The sequence below is a fragment of the Lygodium microphyllum genome, chromosome 15 (assembly GCF_053477565.2).
Source record: "Lygodium microphyllum isolate KBCC chromosome 15, Lygodium_microphyllum_v1.1.10, whole genome shotgun sequence".
NCBI classification, from domain to species: domain Eukaryota; kingdom Viridiplantae; phylum Streptophyta; class Polypodiopsida; order Schizaeales; family Lygodiaceae; genus Lygodium; species Lygodium microphyllum.
The window spans coordinates 121,018,375-121,041,754 of record NC_141149.1 but is presented as its reverse complement, the minus strand read 5'-3'; the positions used below and the strand labels follow the sequence as shown (position 1 = coordinate 121,041,754).

At 45.1% G+C, this 23,380-nt stretch overlaps 1 protein-coding gene across 4 annotated transcripts in view; it reads left to right on the top strand.

Annotated features, from left to right (window-relative positions):
* Nucleotides 1–7,677: 7,677 nt before the first annotated feature.
* The window catches only part of LOC148024990 (MICOS complex subunit MIC10-like), a 37,814-nt gene continuing 22,111 nt past the window's right edge, over nucleotides 7,678–23,380 (top strand). For 3 of the 4 annotated variants that reach the window (XM_087694681.1, XM_087694680.1, XM_087694679.1), the window contains exon 1: nucleotides 7,678–7,915. In XM_087694681.1, the coding sequence (XP_087550807.1) occupies nucleotides 7,792–7,915 (124 nt within the window). In that variant the 5' untranslated portion in view covers nucleotides 7,678–7,791. The remainder of the gene's footprint in view (nucleotides 7,916–23,380) is intronic. The other variant, XM_087694678.1, reaches the window with a different exon arrangement.

The following is a 23,380-nucleotide window of genomic DNA, read 5'->3' as shown; positions in this document are numbered from 1 at the left end:
TGAACCACTGCACATCGAATATTATCATGGAGAAGCTACGGTAATCCACCGTAATAATACTTTGCAAATTCCCAAAATACTCCATCTCATCCACAACCGTGTTCGGATCCGTTGCTCGTCGCCGGCTCTCTTGCTCAAACCTTGCCATGACACCACAGTCCATTGTGGAGCGCATTTTGTCAATACGCTCCACCCGAAAATGCCGTCCGCGCGACCACGCTGCACTATATATTTTGTACTGCACATTGAAACACTCAAATTAGATGTAGCAAACAAATTCAGATACGACACATTCTAAACCCCTCATTACCTTTGGACTACATCCCCTCGAGAACTCCCACTCCTCCATTGAGACCTCTGCCCCTTCGCTGGATGCTGCGATCAAGGCTCCATGCAACCATCGTGTTGACATAAACCGCGGCATCTCCTCCATGCCTTCGGGATATCGAATCGGTCGGTGACGCGTACTGCGTCGGAATTCAGCTCGCGCTTCCTCTCGATCTTGCCTTGCAATCTGGTACTTGGCGAGCCACGTCTCCATGGAGGCATGGTGCAACATACAAAAGCGATTCACTTTCTCTTCCATTGAGGCATCCATTCTTTTTTCTACCCCATTTCCAACCACCACATCTCCAGTCAGCCTGTCATCGTCCTTGAGCGTCCATAGCATTTCATTGTCTGGTTCCACCGTTGGTAGCCATTGTGAGATATGCACTAATGCCTCTGACACCAACCAACCCTCCGCCATGCTACCTTCCGGACGAGCTCGTTGTCGCACAAAGCCTTTCAGGGTTTTCATGAAGCGCTCCAGGAAGAACATCCATCGCGTATGGACAGGTCCGGCAATCTCCACTTCGTCCACAAGATGCACAAGAAGGTGAACTTGTATCGTGAGCATGCTAGTGGGCAGGTATTTCTCAAAGAGACAGACCGTCTCAACTGCTCCCCGCCTTGCGGATTCAATAGAGGACGTCTTAATCTCTTTCTGTGAGATCCATTGCACCAAAGTCGACAGCTTGTAAATGGCCCCGCGAATTTCTGGAGTTAGGCATCCCGCGATCGCGATCGGTAGGACAAACTGCCACAAATGAGAAAGCATTAAGAATAATGGTCACTTTTCAAATTTCAAAATGTCCACGCTTATTAAAATCCATTCTGTTCACAAACCTGACATATCTTATGCCAATCATGGGATTTTAGCCCAGACATTTGGTCATCTTTAGAAAATGCGGACCTGAGAGAACGCATCATACCCGTCGGAGTGCGGATAGACTTGATTACTTGCTTCACAATGCGCTCTTCTTTGGTAGACAAAACCCAGGGAGCGCGAGGAAGCTGCACTCCCCCTTCAGCACTCGACTGCGGCCAAAGCGCCTCCATCTTACCTACCTCCTTTAAATCCATTCGTGACCCTATAGTGTCTCTCTTTCCTGTGATGTGGTCCCATAGCAAGCTGCCCACATTTTTGAAAATATGCATGGGATCCAACAAGTGGTTGACCTGTAAGTGGGTCCAATATGGCAACTCGTAGAAAACTGAGAACCGTCGCATTCCATTTGGATGTGATTCCGGGTTTACCATTTTCAGCTCGTACCAGCTTGCAGCGTTCATACGTGCTGGAGGTCGTCCAAGAAAACCTTCCCTGAGTTCATGATCCTCCGGCAAGAAAGTGGCGTGTCCTTGATATACCATCTTCTTCATGGTTCGTGACCTTCGGGAGTCTAACTGTGGCCCACACAATGGACATGCATGATAACCTGAGGTAACGAGACCTGCAAGGCGATCCACGACCTAGTGAATACTTGATTGAATGAAATAAAATATAGATATTACCGGCGTGAACAAAGGTCTGCTCACCTGAGCACTCTCCCAATCCCGGAAAGTCATGCATCGTCCACATGAGAATGGCTCGAATGTTGGCTGATCGCCGACCATCGCGCCTGCTCATATCTTGCACCGTGACCCCCTCCTCCCACAAAATCTTAAGCTCATCGACTAATGGACGAAGATACACGTCCATATTTTTTACTTTGTAGCGGCCCGGGACGAGCAAGCTAAGGATGAGATGTCCTTTCTTCGTAGAAAGCCATGGAGGAATGTTGTAGTTGACAAGCACTATAGGCCACACACTGTAAGAAGTCGAGCGCAGACCGAATGGGTTCACACCATCCATGGCGAGACCGAGCCGAAGATTCCTTGGCTCTCGCGCAAAGCCTGGGAAGGTAGAGTCAATGTGGCTCCATGCGCGCGAATCTGCTGATATTCGTTGCACTCCATCCGTAGACCTATTCTGCACATGCCACGTTGTCAAGCTTGCCATGGCAGACGTGCGAAACATGTGGTTTATGCGGGGGATGAGCGGAAAGTGTCTGAGGACTTTTTGAGGGATGGTCTGCCCTTGCAAGTCCTGTCGATACCTGTGAGCACCACACTTTGGACATGTCTCCATAGTCTCGTATTCATCTCGAAACAATATGCAGTCGTTGATACATGCATGGATGTTATTGTAGTCCATGCCAAGCTTCCGTAAAACATGTCGTGCATCATCACGAGACTCAGGCATGGTGTTTGCAGGTGGCAATATATGATATTTCAATAACCTGAAAACATCATAAAACACCTTGAAAAATCCATCCATATTTACAATAATACTGTTTAAAAAAAAAACAATGAAGTCTGTATGCAAGGTACCTGAATAACTCAGTCACACTCGTATCGCTCCAACCGTATTTCGCTTGCACACTTAAGAGTGCAAGCAATGTCTTCAACCGAGATACTCGGCACCCATCATATAATGGTATGGATGCTTCCTCTCTAAGCGGGTCAGATGTCTCAACATCCATGGGAATCAATGCATCGATCATTGCCTCCATCTCAGGCTCCAAGATTGTAGGCAAGTCGGGAAGGTTGTCTGTCTCCTCTGGCATTGACGATATAGATGGGCCTTGCGAGTGGTCTATTGGCTCCTGCCATCCATCCATCTCACGTCCACGAACTCTTCTAATTGGCCGCAAAGGGTGCACTCCCCCTTGGGTCGAGACATCACCCCCCTGGACACAAAATTTGCCAACAAGACCCAATCTTATTGTGTATGGTTTTCAATTAGCTTGAGAGTACAATGCATGAAAAATGCTAACTTGAAAATACCGTTTGCTGAAAATCTGCAATCGCCTGATCAATAATCTCAGGTTGAAACTCGCCAAATCGTCGTACGTGTTCTATAGACAATCGGCGTTTTCGTCTAATTGCCAACTTGCATTGAGAGCAAGGACATGGGACACGCTGATTAAGATACGACTCGCGGTCTTGAACAATAGGACCTTCTTCGTTTGCCATCTTATCTACATTACAGCAAACGAGGCTTAAATGGATAGCTTTTTGGAGATGTACGTCAACTTGCAAGTTGACCATAAACCTTGCATTGTATATAGTAGTCGAGAGATTTTCCGATGTTATATCTCGGCCTTGTATCATGCTCAACGATTTGTTTGTCCCGGTAGATAATTTTTTGTTATATCTCGGCTTTGAGTATAAGTAATCCATTTTAAAATTAATGCGCGCCATCTATGAAATTTTACAACTATAGTAATAAAATTTATTTCAATCAATTCTACTCATAGTCATAAGACCTGAGAGAAATTATCCTATACTCAATTTAAGGGATCTCCACTTCTATAACAATAAATTTGGGTTAATTTTGATGAAGTACGTGGCCGTATGCAAAGCACATTGCATACCATTATCGATACGTATATTATCTTAAATTTCATTCCCTTCCCTCTCCCTCTCCCTCTCCCTCACCCTCTCCCTCTCCCTCTCTTTCTCTCACCCTCTCCCTCACCCTCTCGTTCTCTTTCTCTCCCTCTCTCATTTCCTCCCTCCTCCTCCCTCTCCCTCTCCCTCCCTCTTTCTCCCTCTTTCTCCCTCTCCCTCTCCCTCGCTCCCTCGCTCCCTCTCCCTCCCCCTCCCTCTTTCTCTCCCTCTCTCATTTCCTTCCCCTCCCCCTCCCTCTCCCTCTCCCTCTCTCTCTCTTTTTCTCCCTCTCCCTCTCTATCTCTCTTTCTCTCTCATTTCCTAAACAAGCAAAAAATAAAGTGATTTAAACATCCTCCAAGCAAAAGGGAGAGGGAGAGATACAATGCACTCTCCCTCTCTTTCTCTTTCTATCCCTCTCTCATTTCCTTCCCCTTCCTATCCCTCTCACTCTCTTTCTCTCTCATTTCCTCTCCTAAACAAGAAAAAAATAAAGTGATTCAAACATTAAACAAGCAAAAGGGAGAGGGAGGGAGAGAGAGAATGCACTCTCCCTCCTTCTCCCTCTCTTTTTCTTTCTCTCCCTCTCCTATTTCCTCCCCCTCCCTCTCCCTCTCCCTCTATTTCTCTTTCTCTTTCTTTCCCTTTCCCTCTCCCTCTCCCTCTCTTTCTCTCTTACTCTCTCGTTTCCTCTCCTAAACAAGCAAAGAAGAAAGTAATTTAAACATTAAACAAGCAAAAGGGAGAGAGAGAGAGAGAGAATGCACTCTCACTCTCTTTCTCTCCCTCTCTCTCCCTCTCCCTCTCCTTCTCTTTCTTTTCCTCTCCTAAATAAACAAAAGAGAACGATTTAAACCTTCAACAAGTAAAAGAAAGAGAGAGGGAGACTCACCAATGAGATATGGCGAGCGTGGGCGGCTTCTCTTTGCAACGAGGGCTCCTCCTCTCCTTCGCGAACAACGACGGTGGCGGCGGCGGCGGCGGCGGCGGCGGCAACAAGTCTCTTCCTCCTCTTCTTTCACAAAGCCTTGGCTCTCTCCCTCGCTCTCGCTCTCAAAAGGCGAAGAAAACAAAATGAAAACGGCGCTCTGGTTTCGGCCGCGCTTTTTTCCCTGCGGCGTCGCTATATGCGTCGCTATTTGCGTCGCAAATGCGACGCAAATAGCGACGCGTATAGCGACGCTAATAGCGACGCATATAGCGACGCCAATAGCGACGCCGATAAACGCCGTCGCTAATCGGCGTCGCTATTGCCCCAGTCCCTTGTAGTGATGCAAGAAATAAAAGAGAAAATGCCAAAAGCGCAAGGGCGACTGCAAAGGTCAAGTCGAAAGCAAAGGCGCATTTCATAATGCAAAGGTGCCACTTAAATTTTGTAAAAGAGCGCCAGGCTCCCTCCTGTGTGAATTATAAAATATAGATGGGCATAGGTGAAGGGATAAGGTAACTAGAAGGGAATTGGCAAAGAGGACCTTGGCAAGATGCCCGATCACGTAAAAAGGGGATGGGCACCCAAGGTATTGAGGGCTTGTATATAAACTCAAAAAGTGAATGAGAAGCTCATTCTTTGGTGTGTGGCTAAAGTGGTATTTTTCTTCTTCTCTTCTTCTCTCCTTTCTTGCTTATGTGTGCTTGAGAGTGGGAGTTAACTAGGTGATTAGTTTTTATTAACTATTGTAGTGATTAGCTAGTAGTTAATTATTAGTTAATTGGTTTTTAGCGATCAGTTAGCTATTATTAGCGATTGGTATTAATTAGTTAAATTTAGTAATTAGTTATTAGTTTTAGTAAATAACTTTAATGCTTAATTACACATGTAATTACTATAGTTGTACTTGTAGTTAATTTAAAATTGTTAATTAGTGATAAAGGTTAGTTTAAAGTAAGGATGTTAGTTAAGGGTTAGACTTAAGGAGTCAGATTTAAATATGGAGATTAATTAGGGGTTATGGAAATTGGTTTTAATTAAATTAATTTATTAATAATTTTGTTATTATGTTTAAAACTTAGTTAGAGTGCTAGTTTACTTTTAATTAAATTAATAGTTAGTTTAGCTTTAACTACTTAAGCTAATTAATTAATTAATAAGAGACTATTGACTAATTAATAATTATATTTAAAACCTAGTTATATGGTTATTTTAATTTTAATTTAAAAAGTAAATTAATTAGAAGGTAATGAAATTTAAGGCTTAGTTATTAATTAAAATTAAAAATGGCCCAATGATGGTTTACATGTGGGAGGCTTAGTTCAAATGTGTGGGGTCATGGTTTAGTAAATAGATTTAAATAGAGGCCATGGTTTAGCAATTAGTTTTACTTAAACTAATTAACTAATGATGGTTTAGGTGAAACTTAGTCATTAATTTAAACTCAAAATGGCCTAAGGATATTTTAGGTGTCATAGGCTTGGTTTAGGCGTGCAGGTCACGGTTTAGAAATCAATTTTAATTAAACTAATTAACTAATGATTGTTTTTGGTGTACAGGGCTTGGTTCATGCTAGTTTAGGTATGGACGACTATGGTTTATAGTAACGTGCAAGTGCATCCATTAACTAATTTATCATTAAATAATTCATTATTAGTTGTTATTATTTTTGAATGTGAAACTTGCAATTGTTGTACTTACAATGAGTGTAGTCTGCTCATTTGGTTCTATGTCATCATTACATGCTTCGGTTTAATAATGGGACTATATTCTTGATACATATAATATTTCAAAAGGTTAGGCTCTACTTTTTAAAATTATCATCAACAATGGGAATGTAGAGAGGCCAAGAGAATTTAGAAGTCAATAGAAAAATGCTTCGAAGCAACATGCTTCCATGCTAAGCTCAATGCCAAGAGCATTCTTTTTGGAGTAGAAAGGGACCTCAATGAGGGTTCCCTAAGAATATGTGATGTGTTTAGAGCTGTCATTACTAGGACTTATTGGGCCGATAAAAATGTAGTGGTTTTTGTAGGGTTTCTAGACATTCTCCTCTTGCAATAGATAAATGTAAACATAAAGTATTGTTGGCTTGTAAAAGGTTAGGAAAAAAGGTAAGGTTATTCAAGACCATTTTCAAAGCCCTCCAGAAGGTATAGGTTGGCTACGGAGAATTGCCATAATGGTCGATGTAAATATTTGCATATTAATACATTCGCATTATAAACAAATATTAAAGGAAAGTTAAAAAAATGTATATCTTCTCTAAAAACTGGGGAATGATACCTTCTCCCATAAATTATAAAATAATGAAGAGACTTGGTAGAATATTTATAAATGCAAATGATCTTGCACAACCGAATGTGCAAGTATCATTGGTACACTAAATTGCATAGCTTGCAAACTAGTCATGATATAACATCATATCACCATCTCACAAAGGAGTGATCAATGTATGGAACAAATGTAAGTTTTGATAGCTCTGTCAAGCACAATCCTCATCCTTGCATGCCAATGTAGTACTTGAAAAAAAAAAAACTACTACTTAAACTTGGTTGCACATGTCATCTTTACTATTAGTTAAGGGGAGGTGGGGGCAGGTGCCACGTGGCAACCCCCAACCTCCCCACAAAGAGATGCGGGGGCGGGTGTCACGTGTCCAGCACCCGCCCTCGTCGTGAAAATCGCGCCGGTCCCGGTGCGAAGCGCCGGGGTGAGTCTAGGCGCTCCGTGCCTAGTCAATCTAATTAGTAAGGTGAGAAAAAAACACGTCACATCTTGTTCACGTGTAAGGCTACCAAAAGTCTAGTGCGAGCTAAACTCGAGGTGACTCTAAATGACATGCGACGCAAGGTCATTCGATGTTTCAAAATGACGAGCTCCAAAGCTCCTCATGCAAATGTATGAGGTGAGAAATCACTTAGGGTGACAAGTCTCACAGGACCCCGTGTGAAGCGGACTTTAAGAGGTCGTTGTGTTATGAGCCGGGCGAGTGGGCAATGCTTTCTCCAGCAGCAACAATGATCGACACGTGAGAGAAATTGAGAGAGCATTTTTCATCGAGAGAGAGAGAGAGAGAGAGAGAGAGAGAGAGCGCAGCAGGCGAAAGCATGGCGGATCGCGGCTTGTCAAAGCTGAGCTTGGACGCTAAATGGGATGCCTGCTATGACATTATGCTGCGGCGTTTCGTTTACTCGTCCGTTGCTGGGGCAGGCTTAGCTCTCCTTCTCTTCAGTAAGTTCTCTCTCTCTCTCTCTCTCTCTCTCTCTCTTTCACACACACACACACACACACACACACACACACACACACACACACATTAGTCGTTTTTCAGCTCGCACTTGCGCAGATTGCCAGCAACGCTCTTAGGTTACATTGCAGGGCATAATAGCCATTCTCAGTTGATCATCGCAGAGCCTGGTTTTTTGATGTTAACGTTATATCTGATCGGAAATCAATTTTGAAGATTTTACTTGCTCATTCTCATGACCAGATTTATCTACTCGCTATTGATACAGACAGCACCTTCTTTTTCACCGGGAGATCCCTAGTTGAGATTAAACGTAACGAATAATGCATGTTCTTTAAAACGACATGCAATCTGCTGTCTAGAGCTGAAAATACTTCACAATAAATACAGGCAAGGTCTATACCTTGGATTCGCAGCTCTTGCTTTTGCTCAATTGTCTCAAAAATTGTTAAGAATTGGACAGTTTTGAAAGCGTAGCGCCTACAAGGGTGAAAGCTATGCCTTAGACAATTGCACCATATCCTCACAAAGCTGCAGTGCCTGGTATGTCCATATCTGCTGGTATACCTAATGTCGCATAGGAAGGAGCATAGTGACGATTCCACTTGTCATCATGTTTACATAATTACAGGGAGAACGGCAATGATTTACTTGTCTGCATTGCATTCAAATCACACATTGAAGGGACTTGTTTGGTGCCAGTAACTGAAGTTTGAATCACCTAAGTTCTTTGAACTATGTTCTCTTGCATTTGTGATACTAGGAGCAGAGCATCTTGAATCAACGGCATGAAGAAAAATTGGTGCTTTCTGTGAGAGTGCGCAGCGAAAGAAGAACACGAACACAGAGGAGAGGAGAGATGAAGCAGAGAATGAAGGAAGAAAATCTGCACTGACTGAGATGAATGCTGAATACACTGGAATGGACAGAACAGTCCCTGCACGCAGCCCGGAGCGTCAGTGAGGGAACCAGGACAGATTGGAAGCAGAGGCAGCACCAATGCCGGAGACGGAGACGGAGGGAGCAGTGCTGAACCTGCAGAGCATGAAAGAGATGAATGCTGGACTGACTGGGGGGGCAGCTATAAATAGCCCCCAGCCAGAAAACTGGCCGACCAGCTAAACTGGCCGACCAGCTAAACTGGCCGACCTGGCCAGATCTGGTCCGACTGGCCAGATCTGGTCCGACTGCCCAAAATAATGGGCAGTCACCCCAAAAACAGCCCAGAACTGGGCTGTAAAATGCCCAGGGCTGCATACATACTAAGGCAGCCTGAAAACACACTGACAGAGCTCCTCTGTCTCCTGTCAGACTCTGACAGGAGCTCACAACCAGGAGATGACAGACTGAGACTGAATAAGAGCAGGCTAACACCCCCTCTCAACTCCTGGGAGAGACTGAAGACCCAAGAACCGCATGTGATGAAGCAAAGAAGCCTGAGGCAAAGGCTTCGTAAAGAGATCAGCTGCATTGGCCGCCGTAGGACAATAGACCACCACCAGCTCCGAATCCACGATCCGCTCTCGAACATAGTGATACTGAACCTCAATGTGCTTCGTACGAGCATGAAACACCGGGTTCTTGGCCAGAGCAAGAGCACTCTGGTTATCCACGCGCAGCTCCGTAGGTCCGGTCTGGGAAAAGCCAATCTCCGCGAGTAAGCGACGGAGCCAAACTGCCTCCATAGCGGTCGAACATAAGGCCCGATACTCAGCCTCTGTAGAAGAAAGTGCCACAGTAGGCTGCTTCTTGCTGCTCCAAGAGACAGCACCAGATCCAAGGGTGAAAGCATAACCTGTAGTGGATCGTCGCGAATCCACATCACCTGCCCAATCAGAATCACTCCATCCAGAAAGGGTAATCCCATCTCCATACATGATCCCAAAGGATCGAGTCCCCTGCAAATAGCGAAGAACCCGCAGGGCCGCCTGCCAGTGATCCTGGGTAGGAGTCTGCATAAAGGAAGACAATAAAGCCACCACAAAGGAGATATCCGGCCGAGTGTGAAGTAGCCAGATAAGAGAGCCAACAAGGCACCTGTAACGGGTGGGATCGGTAAGAGGAACTCCAGCTGTCAAAAGCTTGGACTCAGGGTCCATAGGGCATGAGATAGGCCGACACTCAGCCATATCAAACTCCGAAAGAAGCTCGGAGATGTACCTGTGCTGCGAGATAAAAATGCCCTGTGCCATCTGATAGATCTCCAGACCTAGAAAGAAGTGAAGGATCCCTAGATCCGTCATGTCAAACTCCTGCTGTAGAATGGACCGTGTATGCTCCACCTGCTGAGTGTCGCTCCCTGTAATAATAAGATCATCCACATACAAGATGAGAAACACCGAAAGAGAATCCACAACCCGTAAGTAGAGGTTGGGATCATAAGCGGAGCGCGCAAAGCCACTCTGTAGAAAGAAACGGTCAATCCGCTGGTACCAAGCACGAGGAGCCTGCTTTAGGCCATAAAGAGCCTTCCGCAGCCTGTAGACATGATCCTCCTTCCCCTGCACAAGAAAACCAGGAGGCTGTGAAACATAAATCTCCTCCTCAAGAACGCCATTCAGAAAAGCAGACTTGACGTCCATCTGATAGACAGGCCAACGGTGATGTGCAGCAAGAGCCAAAAGCACTCGGATGGTGGACATCCTAGCTGTAGGAGCAAAAGTCTCAAAGTAATCCAACCCTGCACGCTGGGCAAAACCCTTGGCAACAAGCCTAGCTTTATGCTTGTCCAAGGAGCCATCTGCAAGATATTTGGTCTTAAAGACCCATTTCACACCAATCACCTTCCGTTTCGCGGGACGCGGAACAAGCTCCCACGTATGGTTTCGCTCGATGGAGTCAAGCTCGGCCTGCATAGCCTGTCTCCAAATATCCTGTGCAAGAGCCTCCTCCACAGTGGAAGGCTCGGAATCCTGAAGAATCTGTGACATAAGAGCATAGTTCACACATAGTGAACTGTCCCGCTGGGCCTGTAAACGGGTTGATCGACGAGGACCTGTAGAAGAAGCAGGAAAGTGAGTAACACCTGAATCCTGCATGAGCCGGCGATACCATAAAGGAATCCTGAGAGACTCCTTCTGTGAGGGAGACCGGGGGGTCTCCGGAACCTGTAAAGCACCCGAATCGGAGAGGGACTCCCCCTCAGCGAGTGAAGGTAAATCCTCCGCATCTGAAGAAGGCTGTGTATCCCGTGAAAACCCCGAAGAGGCGGTAGAAGAGCTCGTAGAAGACGAAGGCACATCCACCAAAGGGGTAAGGGAAGCCGAAGGAGGAGGAGGAATAGGGGGGGTGCTAAGGGTGATCCTGGAAGGAAGTGAAGGGAGAGAAGGTGGGGGGGGGTCCGTCGATGACGAAGAAACATCGGAAATAGAACCATCAATCGAATCCTCAGAGGCCGAAGCCTCATCAAAGATCACATCCCTGCTCACCTCAACCTGCCGCGTCGTCGGGTCGTAGAGCCGATATCCCTTCGTGGTCGTACTATAACCAACGAAGATAAGCTTTCTCGACTTAGAGTCGAACTTCGTCTTCCTCTTCTTCTTGTCCACATGGACAAAAGCATCGCACCCAAAGATGCGAAAATGGGACACGGAAGGCTTCTTTCCAAAGAAAGCCTCATATGGAGTCATGTCCTGTAACGCCGAAGTCGGAGAGCGGTTGCGTATATGCACCGCTGTAGCCACCGCCTCACCCCAAAGGAAATGAGGAAGACTCCTATGCTCCAGCATAGATCGGGCCATCTCAATCATGGTCCGATTTGCACGCTCCACCACACCATTCTCTGATGGTGTGTTCGGATGGGAATACTCCACCCGAATACCATGCTCCCTGCAAAACTGAGAGAAAAGGTGAGAAGTGAACTCTCCACCGTGATCAGCTCGAACACCACGGACTTTGGAAGTTGTTTGGGTCTCCACAAACACCTGCCACTCACAGAAACGGGAGTACGCCTCGCTCTTGTACTCCAAGAAATAAGGCCACACATAACGACTAAAGTCGTCCACAATCAGCATCAAATACTTGGCCTTCCCAAGGGAGGCCGTGCCCATAGGTCCGCAAAGGTCGGTATGAACCAACTCAAGCGGTGAAGTAGCCCTCCTAGAAGCAACCTGCGGGTGAGGCTGCCTGTGCTGCTTGCCCCTCAAGCAGCTAGGGCACACAGTGTGAAGAGGAGGGAAATCAGGAAGTCCCTCCACCATCTTCCTCCTAGAAGCCCGGCGAAGAGAATCAAGGTTCAAATGACCATACCGAGCATGCCAGAGTAGCCCAAGCTCATGGGAAGTCCGCGCAGCCAAGGCTGTGAGCGTATAAAGCCCACCCTCCTGTGTACCTGTCCAAAGGGCATCACCTGTAGAAGCATCCTCCACTGTGACTGCATCCGGAGTAAAAATAACGCGGGTACCTAACTGAGTAAGACCATGCACAGATAATAGGTTAAAACCCAAATCAGGCACATAGAGCACTTTGGCGGAGGAAGACCGCCTGTCGGAAAACATAGGTAAAGTCCCCACTCCATGAACAGGAACTGTAGAATTGTCACCAATGGTGACTGTACCCCCTCTGGAACGAAGATCCTGAAGCCAATCCTGACGGAAGGTCATATGTGAAGATGCGCCACTGTCAACGAGCCAAGGCGTCTCCGGAGTGGTAGAAGCTAGGGCAGTGTCTTCCTCAACAAAGAGATGCACAAACGCAGATTCTGTTGTGGCTGGGGCCGCCTTCGAGTCCTTCTCCTTAGGCTTCAAATGGGGATACTTCTGCCAACACTTCTCCTCGGGATGAGTGCCCTTCCCACAATGGGGACACTTGGGCTTCTTCTCCTTCGCATCCTTCTTATCTTCCTCCTTCTTGTCCTTGGACTTCTCCTTCTTTTGTTTCTTCTTCTTGCCACCACCTGTGGCAGCCGTAAATGCCTTGGTGGAGCCACTGGCTCCCACCTCTTTGAGTCGCTCGTCATGCTCCAAGACAAGCGGGGAAAGCTCCTCCCATAGGAGAGTCTCACGGGTTCTCGTAGTGATGAGGCTGGTGTAGAAGACATCATAGCGGGGTGATGGCAGCTGAGTCAACAGAATCATCGCCATATCCTCAGACGATATCAGACGACCAAGAGAGGCAAGCTCGCCTCGCATATCCTCCATCTTCGTGATGTGCTCCTTCATGGAAGAAGAACCATCAAGACTGAGCATCCGCAACTTCTTCTCCAGGGAAATCTTGTGGGCAAAGGTCTTGTGTTGATACAAAGACGCAAGCTTTGTCCAGACTTCCGCCGCGGTCTTTAACCTGTGAACATGTACAAGAACAGAATCATGGAGACTCATAAAAAGAAAGGAACGGGCTTGAGAGTTGAGCCGATCCCATAAGGCTGCACGGTCCATAGAGGTGCCATCGGACGAATCCACGGGGGGTCGGTCGATGGGCGAAGAAACAAGATCCCACAGATCAAAGGTATCAAGGATGCAAGCCACCTTGCATGACCATAGGGAATAGTTGGAACCATCCAACTTGTCTTCCTTCGGAAAGGAAGGGAGAATCGGCACCTGGATAGAGGGAATCAAGGAAGGCATCCGCACAGTAGATGCAGTCTTCACTGAAGAAACCTTCGCAGTAGATGGAACCCTCTGAGATGCATGGATTGAAGAAGGACGAGTGCGAGGAGGGTCATCCCGTTGTCGAACTTCACGATAGTCCCGCCTCCGCTCAGAGGAATGATGAGAAAGAAGCTCATCCTCTGAGTCTTCAAAGCCTGAAAACTGGTAAGACATCTTCCAATCTGCAAAATACCAAAGAAAATTGTGCCGCTGACGAAATAGGACCAACAGTGTGGTCACCAACCACCAAGATGCAGGCAGAAAATGCCTACAGCCACCTGGATCTGCAAAACGCAAATAGATCTGATGGCGAACACCAGAATCGAGACCACCAGCACCGGGAACTTGCCCAGACAGAGGTCGCCTGCAGGATAGGAGCAGCCAGGGTAGAAGCGACCTGCAAAACAGCAAAACGCAGGCTGTAGGAGGGTCGCCCTGCAGCAGAGGAGGTCGCCTGGCAGCAAACGCAAGGTTGCTGCGTCACTGGATGACGTGGCAGCCCCTGTGTACAGCAAACGCAGGCTGTACAGCCTTCTGATGCAGTCGCCTGGCTGGTGTAGACCTGTTGGCAGCCTCCTGAAGGAATCGCCTGGCTGTTGTGGGACTGTGAACAGCAGCAGTAAGGTATTTCTCGCGTCCTCCGTGCTCTCAATCAGGCGATGATACCATGTGAGAGTGCGCAGCGAAAGAACACGAACACAGAGGAGAGGAGAGATGAAGCAGAGAATGAAGGAAGAAAATCTGCACTGACTGAGATGAATGCTGAATACACTGGAATGGACAGAACAGTCCCTGCACGCAGCCCGGAGCGTCAGTGAGGGAACCAGGACAGACTGGAAGCAGAGGCAGCACCAATGCCGGAGACGGAGACGGAGGGAGCAGTGCTGAACCTGCAGAGCATGAAAGAGATGAATGCTGGACTGACTGGGGGGGCAGCTATAAATAGCCCCCAGCCAGAAAACTGGCCGACCAGCTAAACTGGCCGACCTGGCCAGATCTGGTCCGACTGGCCAGATCTGGTCCGACTGCCCAAAATAATGGGCAGTCACCCCAAAAACAGCCCAGAACTGGGCTGTAAAATGCCCAGGGCTGCATACATACTAAGGCAGCCTGAAAACACACTGACAGAGCTCCTCTGTCTCCTGTCAGACTCTGACAGGAGCTCACAACCAGGAGATGACAGACTGAGACTGAATAAGAGCAGGCTAACACTTTCATCTCCTAATCACTTGTTTATCTGCTGAAATATTGACATCATGTCAGTATGGTACATGCATTGCTCTGATTTGGTCAATGTTGACAGCCCCAGGTACAAAAGAGAAGGTCCTCTTGCATTTCTGATAGTAGAAGTGAAGAGCAACATAATTACTGGATTAACAGAAGTTTTGACATATTTTTCTTATGTAGACTTGTTTCTCTGCTCTTTGGACATCATGTCAGTGTGGGACGTGTATTGCTCTGATTTGTCCAATGTTGACTGCCCCCTTTTGTAATAAAGAATAAGCCGAGTGCAGAATTGAATCATTTCCAAGTCCTGTCAATAATTTGTCAGCATGGAAGATGTGCTAAGTAATTTGTACAACCTTGACAGCTGCTGACCAGCTGATAAGAACAATCAAAACCAACCGCAATTTCGGATCATTTCCAAGTTTTGTGATTATTGTTGTTGGGCAAATCATGTAGGCAACATTTTGCCATTGATTACATAACTTGTTCATCAGGTTACTCAATTGTCTATTGCCCATATTCTTTGTTGAGGGATTAATACCATTGGTCCCCATGCTAGTATGGTGTAGGCTTGTACCAAATGCTAACCTAAGCTGCCACATTAGGCAATGCAAAAGGCTCAATAACATTTCACTTGGCAAGCTTACGAGATCTTGCTATTTAAACTAACACCATGACAACAACTTATTATACACTAGCTTCATATACTATGGATACTCTTGTTGCCTTAGTAGTATGAAGTCAACCTATGGCAAATCTAGGAAAGTATATTAGAACCAATCCTAGGTGTTGATCAATTGTTTGAATGTGTATACTATCAAAAGATGACGTACCAGAGATATAGTAGGGGTTGCGGGGAGGAACACGGAGTGAACTCGGCAAACATGGAGAAGAGAAGAGAAGAGAGAAGAAACTCTGATGAATGGAATGATAAAGTTCCGAATCATGGAGTGAATGTGATACAAGGAACCAAGGGTGCCGTAGCACAAGGAAGATAATGAAGACAGCCACGAACCACGAACCGCAATGTCCTCCTGAAGGGGTGTGAGGGTAGTGGAGAGGTTGGAGAGAAGAGGTGATGGACTGAATGAATCAGCCGTAAGGAATGAATAAGAGAGTGGCCTATAAATAGGCACAGTCAGTCTAGGATGGTGCCCCTTTTTGGGGCTGCAAACCCTAAACGCAAAACGCAGAAACGCAAAAACGCAAACTGCAGGTGAAGGATGAAGGGTTTCTCAACATCCCCTCTCAGGCCCAAAAAGGGGAACAAGAGGAGTGAGGTGGAGATGCAATGCTACATACTGAAGAATGCTCATGCAGCAGGTGCCACTTGGACAGTGTCCCTCACTTGCCCAAGCCCCCTGGTACAAAGATGATGAAAACATGCAATGCATAGGAGGAATGTCGGATTTTGTGTGGTGCCAAGAACCATAAGGATATGCCCGTACTCGATCTTGGGAGGTGGCTCCATGCTAACCAAGTGACGAAGGCAAGAAGAGAAGAGAAGGAAGAAGATATAGAGGATCCCTAAGACCCAAGATTTCCACCGGAAAGGGAACCTGTAGTAAAAAAAAGTAGATAGAGTGAATTGGAGAACTCGAAACTCAACCTCGAGAGAGAAGCCACTAGTTCCGTGTATCCATGCTGGAAGGAATACAAAGGTCTTGTCACTATGTCGCGGTTGAACCTCCGAGGTCTCGATCTAAGTGGTATCTGAAGATCTTGGGTATCAGTAGAAGAGATGACTAGTCGAAGACAGCCACCCCAAGAAAGTAGAGGATGGGTGAAGAACTTCATGTGGAGTAGGTTTCCCCTTTGAGGTGGGAGGTGGAGGGGCCCTCGTTGAAGTCGCAAAAGAAGTAGATGCCCCCTCTGAGGGCAAAGAAATAACATTCCCCTCTGAATCCCCCTTTGAAGTAGATAGGGAATTCAAAAACTCATGGATCTCGGACTCCGAAATATTTGATGACGAAGGAAGTACCGCCAGTTGTGCTGAAGAAGGTATTTGGGGTGCCGAAGAGCTCCCAGAGGTAGCCTATGAACCTGAGTAGTTGAGGGTGGGGAATGGTGGGGCTCAGAATGAGCAAGAGGTGGGCAACAGTCGCTGTCTCTCAGTGGAGCAGATTGGGTAGTCGAAGAAGAGGAAGGAGTCGAGCAGATACCCTCTCTTGAAGGAGCGGATTGATGAGGAGACAGTATCAAACAATCACTCTCTTTTGGTGGTGCGGACTGTATATCCGTAGGTTGTGGAAGCCACTGTACCTGAAAATAAGTGGGAGAAGACTACCGCTGGCATTGAGACGATCTCCAGGAGGTCGTAGCGCCAATCGATTCTCCATGTGCTCGAAAGGACTTGGTGCACATTAGATGGGTCTTATTGCCTTGAGCATAGTACTCTGATAGCCGATGCACAACGATCTATGTGGCCCAGAAAGGAGAGGTGGCACAAGGAGTGCGTGGTGGAAGATGCATATACTCCGGAGGGGTGGGGAGCAAAGGTCGAAGTCGGCAAGCATTGGTGGTGTGTCCGGTGATACCACAGTAGGAGCACCCAGTAGTTTGGACATCTGTTGGTAAAGAAGCCATGGATACTAGTGTGCCTTGCTGAAGAAGGAAGAGGTCAGCCACCATGAACCACGAACCGCAATGTCCACCTCAAGGGGTGTGAGGGTAGTGTGAAACATGAACCACAATGTCTACCTCAAGGGGTGGAAGGGCAATGGAAGGACTAGAAGTGAGCTGCCAGTGGGAGGAGAATGTGACCAGCAGTAAGAGGTTACAACCAGTAAAAAAAAACGCAGGTGAGGAGAGAGAGAGACTAAAAACGCAGGTAGGACAGCCTGCAAAAGAGAGAAAGACAAAAAACGCAGGCAGTAGGATTTTGATGATGTGGCAGGTTATACGACAGCAGGTCTGCACAAGAACAGTAGTCGCTTGGTTGGAATCAGCTCCAAACTGCGTGAAGAGGGTTGGAAATTAGACGCAAACTAATGGAGACAGCTGGACAGCTTCAACTGAGATGTCCTCCGCGAACGGGGTGTGGGCACCAAGCTGAAACATCTGAAATTTGCAAAAACGAGATTTTGATGCAGTGGAAGAAGAAGAGAAGTGGATGTTGAACCCGCCACCGGTCTTTGCCCTCACTGGAGTGGAGGATCTTCGCTGCTAGGCGAGCAAATCCAGCTCTGATACGATGTCAAAAGATGATGTACCAGCAAGACAGTAGGGTTGGCAGGGAGGAACACAGAGTGAACTCAACAAACATGGAGAAGAGAAGAGAAGAGAGAAGAAACTCTGATGAATGGAATGATGAAGTTCCGAATCATGGAGTGAATGTGATACAAGGGACCAAGGGTGCTGTAGCACAAGGAAGATGATGAAGACAGCCACGAACCACAAACCACAATGTCCTCTTGAAGGGGTGTGAGGGTAGTGGAGAGGCTGGAGAGAAGAGGGGACGGACCGAATGAATCAGCCGTAGGAATGAATGAGATAGTAGCCTATAAATAGGCACAATAAGCCTAGGATGGTGCCCCTTTTTGGGGCTGCAAACCCTAAACGCAAAATGCAGAAACACAGAAAACGCAAACTGCGGATGAACGGTTTCTCAACATATATATTATCGATCCTTTTAATGCTCCTTTTGAAGGAATTGTTTTGTGACCATAGGGGATAATTTTTCCTATTTGAAGTATTTCCATGGATCAATTAGTATTTAGGTCTTCAATTGTAGTTTACTAGCCTTTATTCAAGGTTGATCAGATGTAAGGCATATAGAGATTGTGACTAACCATGATCTATTATTTGATTAATTTGTTAAACTCACCTTAGTTGTCAACCTTTGATGTTTCTCCCCTCTTCCCTTTTCCATGCGGCATGCATGCATGTTTTACCGTTGTATGACTTGAGAGCAGCAACCAATGTTCTCATAGAAAGGTGTGACATTCCATATCGAAATAGGTTTGTATTATCAAAATTAGCACTTTCTTCTTTGATCATTTGGAGGCAAGAAGTTTTGCATTTTCACCATAAAGTATTTTCATAAATGCTTGTATTCGTAGAAACAACCTATACCCTATATCTAGACACCTTGAATGAACTCTTTTTGGCCTATAACAAAATTGCATTTTAGAATCTTTGTATAGTAGGATTTAATTCACTATGGATGATTCATATTTTTGATATACTAAGGATTGTTTACCTTTTTGTTGCCAATCTACTTTGGAATATTTACTTTTTGATAAAGAAGATGAAAAAGTAACCCAACAACTCCTTAGATGCAATATGGGTGGATAACTCGGACACCTACACCCTAGCAATGACTGTAGATGGATTGCTTGAAAATATGGACAAACCCTAAGGCTGACCTAAACTAGTGTTGTACTTTCACTCTAACAAGTACACTCTACTCCTTGCTTTAGCTCACTCGCTATCAATGTCTCATTTCTCTCTCCTCCATAGCTGGTGCATTTCTCACAAGGCTTTTCTACTAGAGCTAGAGTCAACTTTAGATTGAGCTCTTTTTTGGGCTTAGTAGAGCAAGAGATCTAGAATATTAGTAGATGCTTAAGGGGGAGGTAGCACTTCCACTTCTCTAGTTATGAATAGCTCTAGTATATATTGGATCTCAAATGTATTCAACATGCATCCCAGGGATTGTTTTCTCCTAATAGTAAGTTTGCCATGGGATCACTATTCAATGTCCTATCCATTGTAGATATGTGGGATGCTGATTGGTATAGTTTTTCACTTGCTACTCTAAAATCGTACATTTGCATCATATTATGATCACCAATTATGGAGCATTAGCCATTGATCATTAGAGATTGATTAGCAATTGCTGATTTTCAGTTGATGATCCTCAGTTTTCAGCGGTATTCCGTTGGTTCTTATGGACAATAGTGATGTTGATAGTTCAGCCATGGTTTATGCTCAGTTTACCCTTTACTATGGCTGATTGGTTAGAACACTTGTTAATGAATATATTCTATGAGGAATTGGCAGCAGTTCTAGATGCTTTCTGTGTATTATGTGATGGTTATGTTGGTTGAAAATTTTCAGCAAGTCTTTGGCAGTGGTCATGTTGTTTTACTTTGATGCCATGTGAAAATTTGGATGCAATATCTTTTTCGTTTGGCGAATTGCAATGCAATTTGGGATGATTGAAAGGATTTCAAGGGGGAGGTTTGTCATGGGATATGTATTTTTAATGCTTTGCTTAACATTTGGCTTTGGCATCAATCAAATGTGCACGTGAGGTGCACATTTGATGTGCAAGTCAATTAAGTCACAATGATGGGCCAAGGACCCTAAGTTTGTAGTTGGAGTCAAAGGCAAAAGTTATAACAAGTTACATTGGTCAAGTCCTAGTGGGTGCGTAGTGTCAATTTTGGCCTAGGGTATTTAATTGGGCAATAGATGGATTGTGATAGTGGTGACATTAGAAGTAATGCTTAGAAACTGCGCAAAAGTTAGGGTTTACTAGCCATGTTAGGCCCCATGCTAAAGAATTGAAGGCCTAGCACTTGGAATCAATTGCTGGAAATTGGGTAGTTTTAGAGATTCTAAGAGGCCAGCCCTTTCCAATTGAATTTGGAGTTATATTTCATAGGCCAAGGGCCTATTGAAGGCTAGTCTTCTGTCAAATTAAGGGGCAAATTGGTTTGAAGGCTTGCTAGTCATTTATGATAGCAAGAAACATTGGATTTTGAAGGAGATTGGAGTCATCTCAGTGTACTTGTTCCAATTGCAATACAAGTTAATAAAATATTAGGAGGGGTGCCATTTTTTGTGGCCAATCAGGAGTCTATTGTTCAAGATTAATCGGTAACATTTATATTTCAGTTTGTGTGAATCTATTGCTTGGTGTATAATCAAGTCATTCACCACCCTTTCGGAGAAGAAGACTAGTTTCAAAGTCTCTACACTAATCAAGAAGAAAGAAAATTGTGAGTAGTCCTTGCATACACACACACACACACACACACACACACACACACACACAGAGGAGGCTGCATTGCTGCTCCAATAGTCGACAACCATTTTGAGCTAGAGCAGGAGATGCTCCAGGAGCTAGTGACATGCCCAGAAGAGATTGGAGTAGGAGGTGACAACAATTTGATTGTATTCGGTGTGCTCCATTAGTGGAGACAACTTTCATGGTTGTCTAGATAGGCAACAGTTGATTTCTTCCATTTTGTTGCTATGGAAGTCTGAATTTTCTCTTTTCTCAGCATTCTCTCTCATCCTCTAGTCTATTCTCATTCTTCCTTGGCACCCTAGGAGCATAGTTGAAGGCCAATCCTTGAGCAAGCCAAGGGGCAAATTGGTTTAAAGGCTTTCTGGTCATTTATGATAGCAAGAGGTACTTGCAAAGTGGAAGAGATTAAATAATCTCAGTGTACTCCATCCGTTTGTAATAAAAGATAAAGAAATACTGTGAGGGGTGCGAGTTTTTGGGGCCAATAGGATATCCATTGTCCAAGATTTAAGTGGACACATTTGCATTTTCAGTTTATATGAACTTTATGCTTGTTGTAATTGTTGATTAATCAGGTCATTACCACCCTTTTCAAGAAGGAAAAGCTGATTATAGTCTACCATGGTCGCAGTGTAGTAACTCATTGGGCCCCAATAATTAGTACCACCGAAGAAGCTTGCGCACATGCATCGCCTCAATACTTTCTAACATGAGTACGGGACAAGAAGTGTATCTTGTCATACTCACCACTTGTAAGACATGCCCTCCATGCATGCCTCTCTCACTAGTAGTGTTCCATACCACTCAACAAGATGAAAACGTACTTGTCAAGTGTGAATCATCACGGTTTTGTGAGCGAACAAAGGTTTTGTGCATCCATGAACATATGGGTATTGGGCATCAAACTAACCTCTTAGCCCTAGAGCCAAGCAGGTTCATCCTGAGCTTGGAACTGGCAGCACACCAGGGCACGATGACGTCCCAAGAGTTAGTGTCCCATACCACCAATCCACACATCCTAATATATGGATGCATTGCCCTACAGGCCAAGAGTCCAAGAGTGGTGATCACATGATGATGTGCAAAATATAGGGCCTTGGGTGCTATAAATAGGACTCGGTTGCCGTAATTTTTATGTACCCTTAGTGCATTCACACCAAGCCACCTCATAACCATTTTGACCAATGCTACTAGTGTCCATTTGGATATTCAAGTATGTAACAATTGGTCCCTAAAATGTTGGAGCCCCTTGTAGCATTTCTTTTCACACTATTCCAAGATCTTGTGTACAATGATAGAATGGTTGGATCCTTTGGAAGATGGAAGGCCATGCCACAAACCCTTTGAATATTGTCAGGGAGTCTCCACTTCCTCTATTGACTGATGCCAATCTCTTATGAAGTCTTGAACATTTTACGTACTCTGAAACTGGGAACCCTCAAATTCAATTTGCACCTTGATTCCACGATCAGAAAGCCCAAATTGAATCTTCTCTAGTTGCATGCAAAATAGCCTTGCAGTAGACCCCTAGAATCTCACCGAATTTGTTGTCAACTAATCAAGTTTGCACAATCTCTATAGCACATTGAGGCATGCCCATTTGTATCTTAACACAACCATGCAAAGCCTAAACTTTGATCGTTCAGACTTTGGATCAACAATTCCCAATCAGTGACGCATTAGGTCCAACTTTGAGGATCAAATCTTCCATTTGTATCACTAAATTCAGCATGCATTTCACATGGATGAGATAGAAGTAGCAGGGGAGAGAAAATTCTCCATTTCCAAGCGTGAAACAAAGACCAACATCAATTTCCAGCCCAAAATAGTGACCAACATCATCAATGCTTAATTTGCCTCTTGTTTTTGAATGCTTAGGGAGCCAAAATGAGTTTTCAACTGTTGCATGCAGGTCAGCCTTGCTATAAATGTCCTATTCTATTTGTTGTTAATCTTCGGAAATCTAGCAACAATCCTTCATGCGTAGTTGAGATTTGTTGGCATGCATTCCAAGACAACCATGCAAACCATAATTTCTGTTAAATTAGGTTATAGAGTAAATTCATTGGGTTCTCTTCTTCCCCATTGGCTATAGTATTTCCATTTGCATTTGATAGATACCCTTCCATATTGAGATATAATAGATACAAGTGGAGTTCAAGGCCGTCCAATGAAAGTGCTTGCGGTTACCAAGATGCTAGACATCCCTATACCCAATCATCTTGTGCACGAGTGTTGCCAAGTTTTCAAAATGCCTAGAAAGGAAAAGTAGGAAAAAGTAGTAGATGATGCGCTCATAGTATCTTGAAAGAGTGTTTTAGGCAAGCCAAAACAGTGCAATACGGTTGAAATGCGTATTTAAAAGCAAAATCCAATCTCTCTCTCCCCCCCTCCCCCTCTGACGAGTGACTATATGTTCAACGAAGGAAAAGCAAGGGAAAGACATTTATAAAAAGCATTTTAGATATATGAATATGCAAGATTTAATTAGGATGTGAACTAGTTTTTTTAGGTTTAGAACTGGTCTCCAAAGAAGTTTGAATATCCATTATTAAGTTCTATTAACTTAGTGAGAATTTTGGATGGATCAAAACACATGCAAGGAGTTAACTTGAGTGCTACAAGGTGTCTAGGCCTCATAATACAAAAAAGCA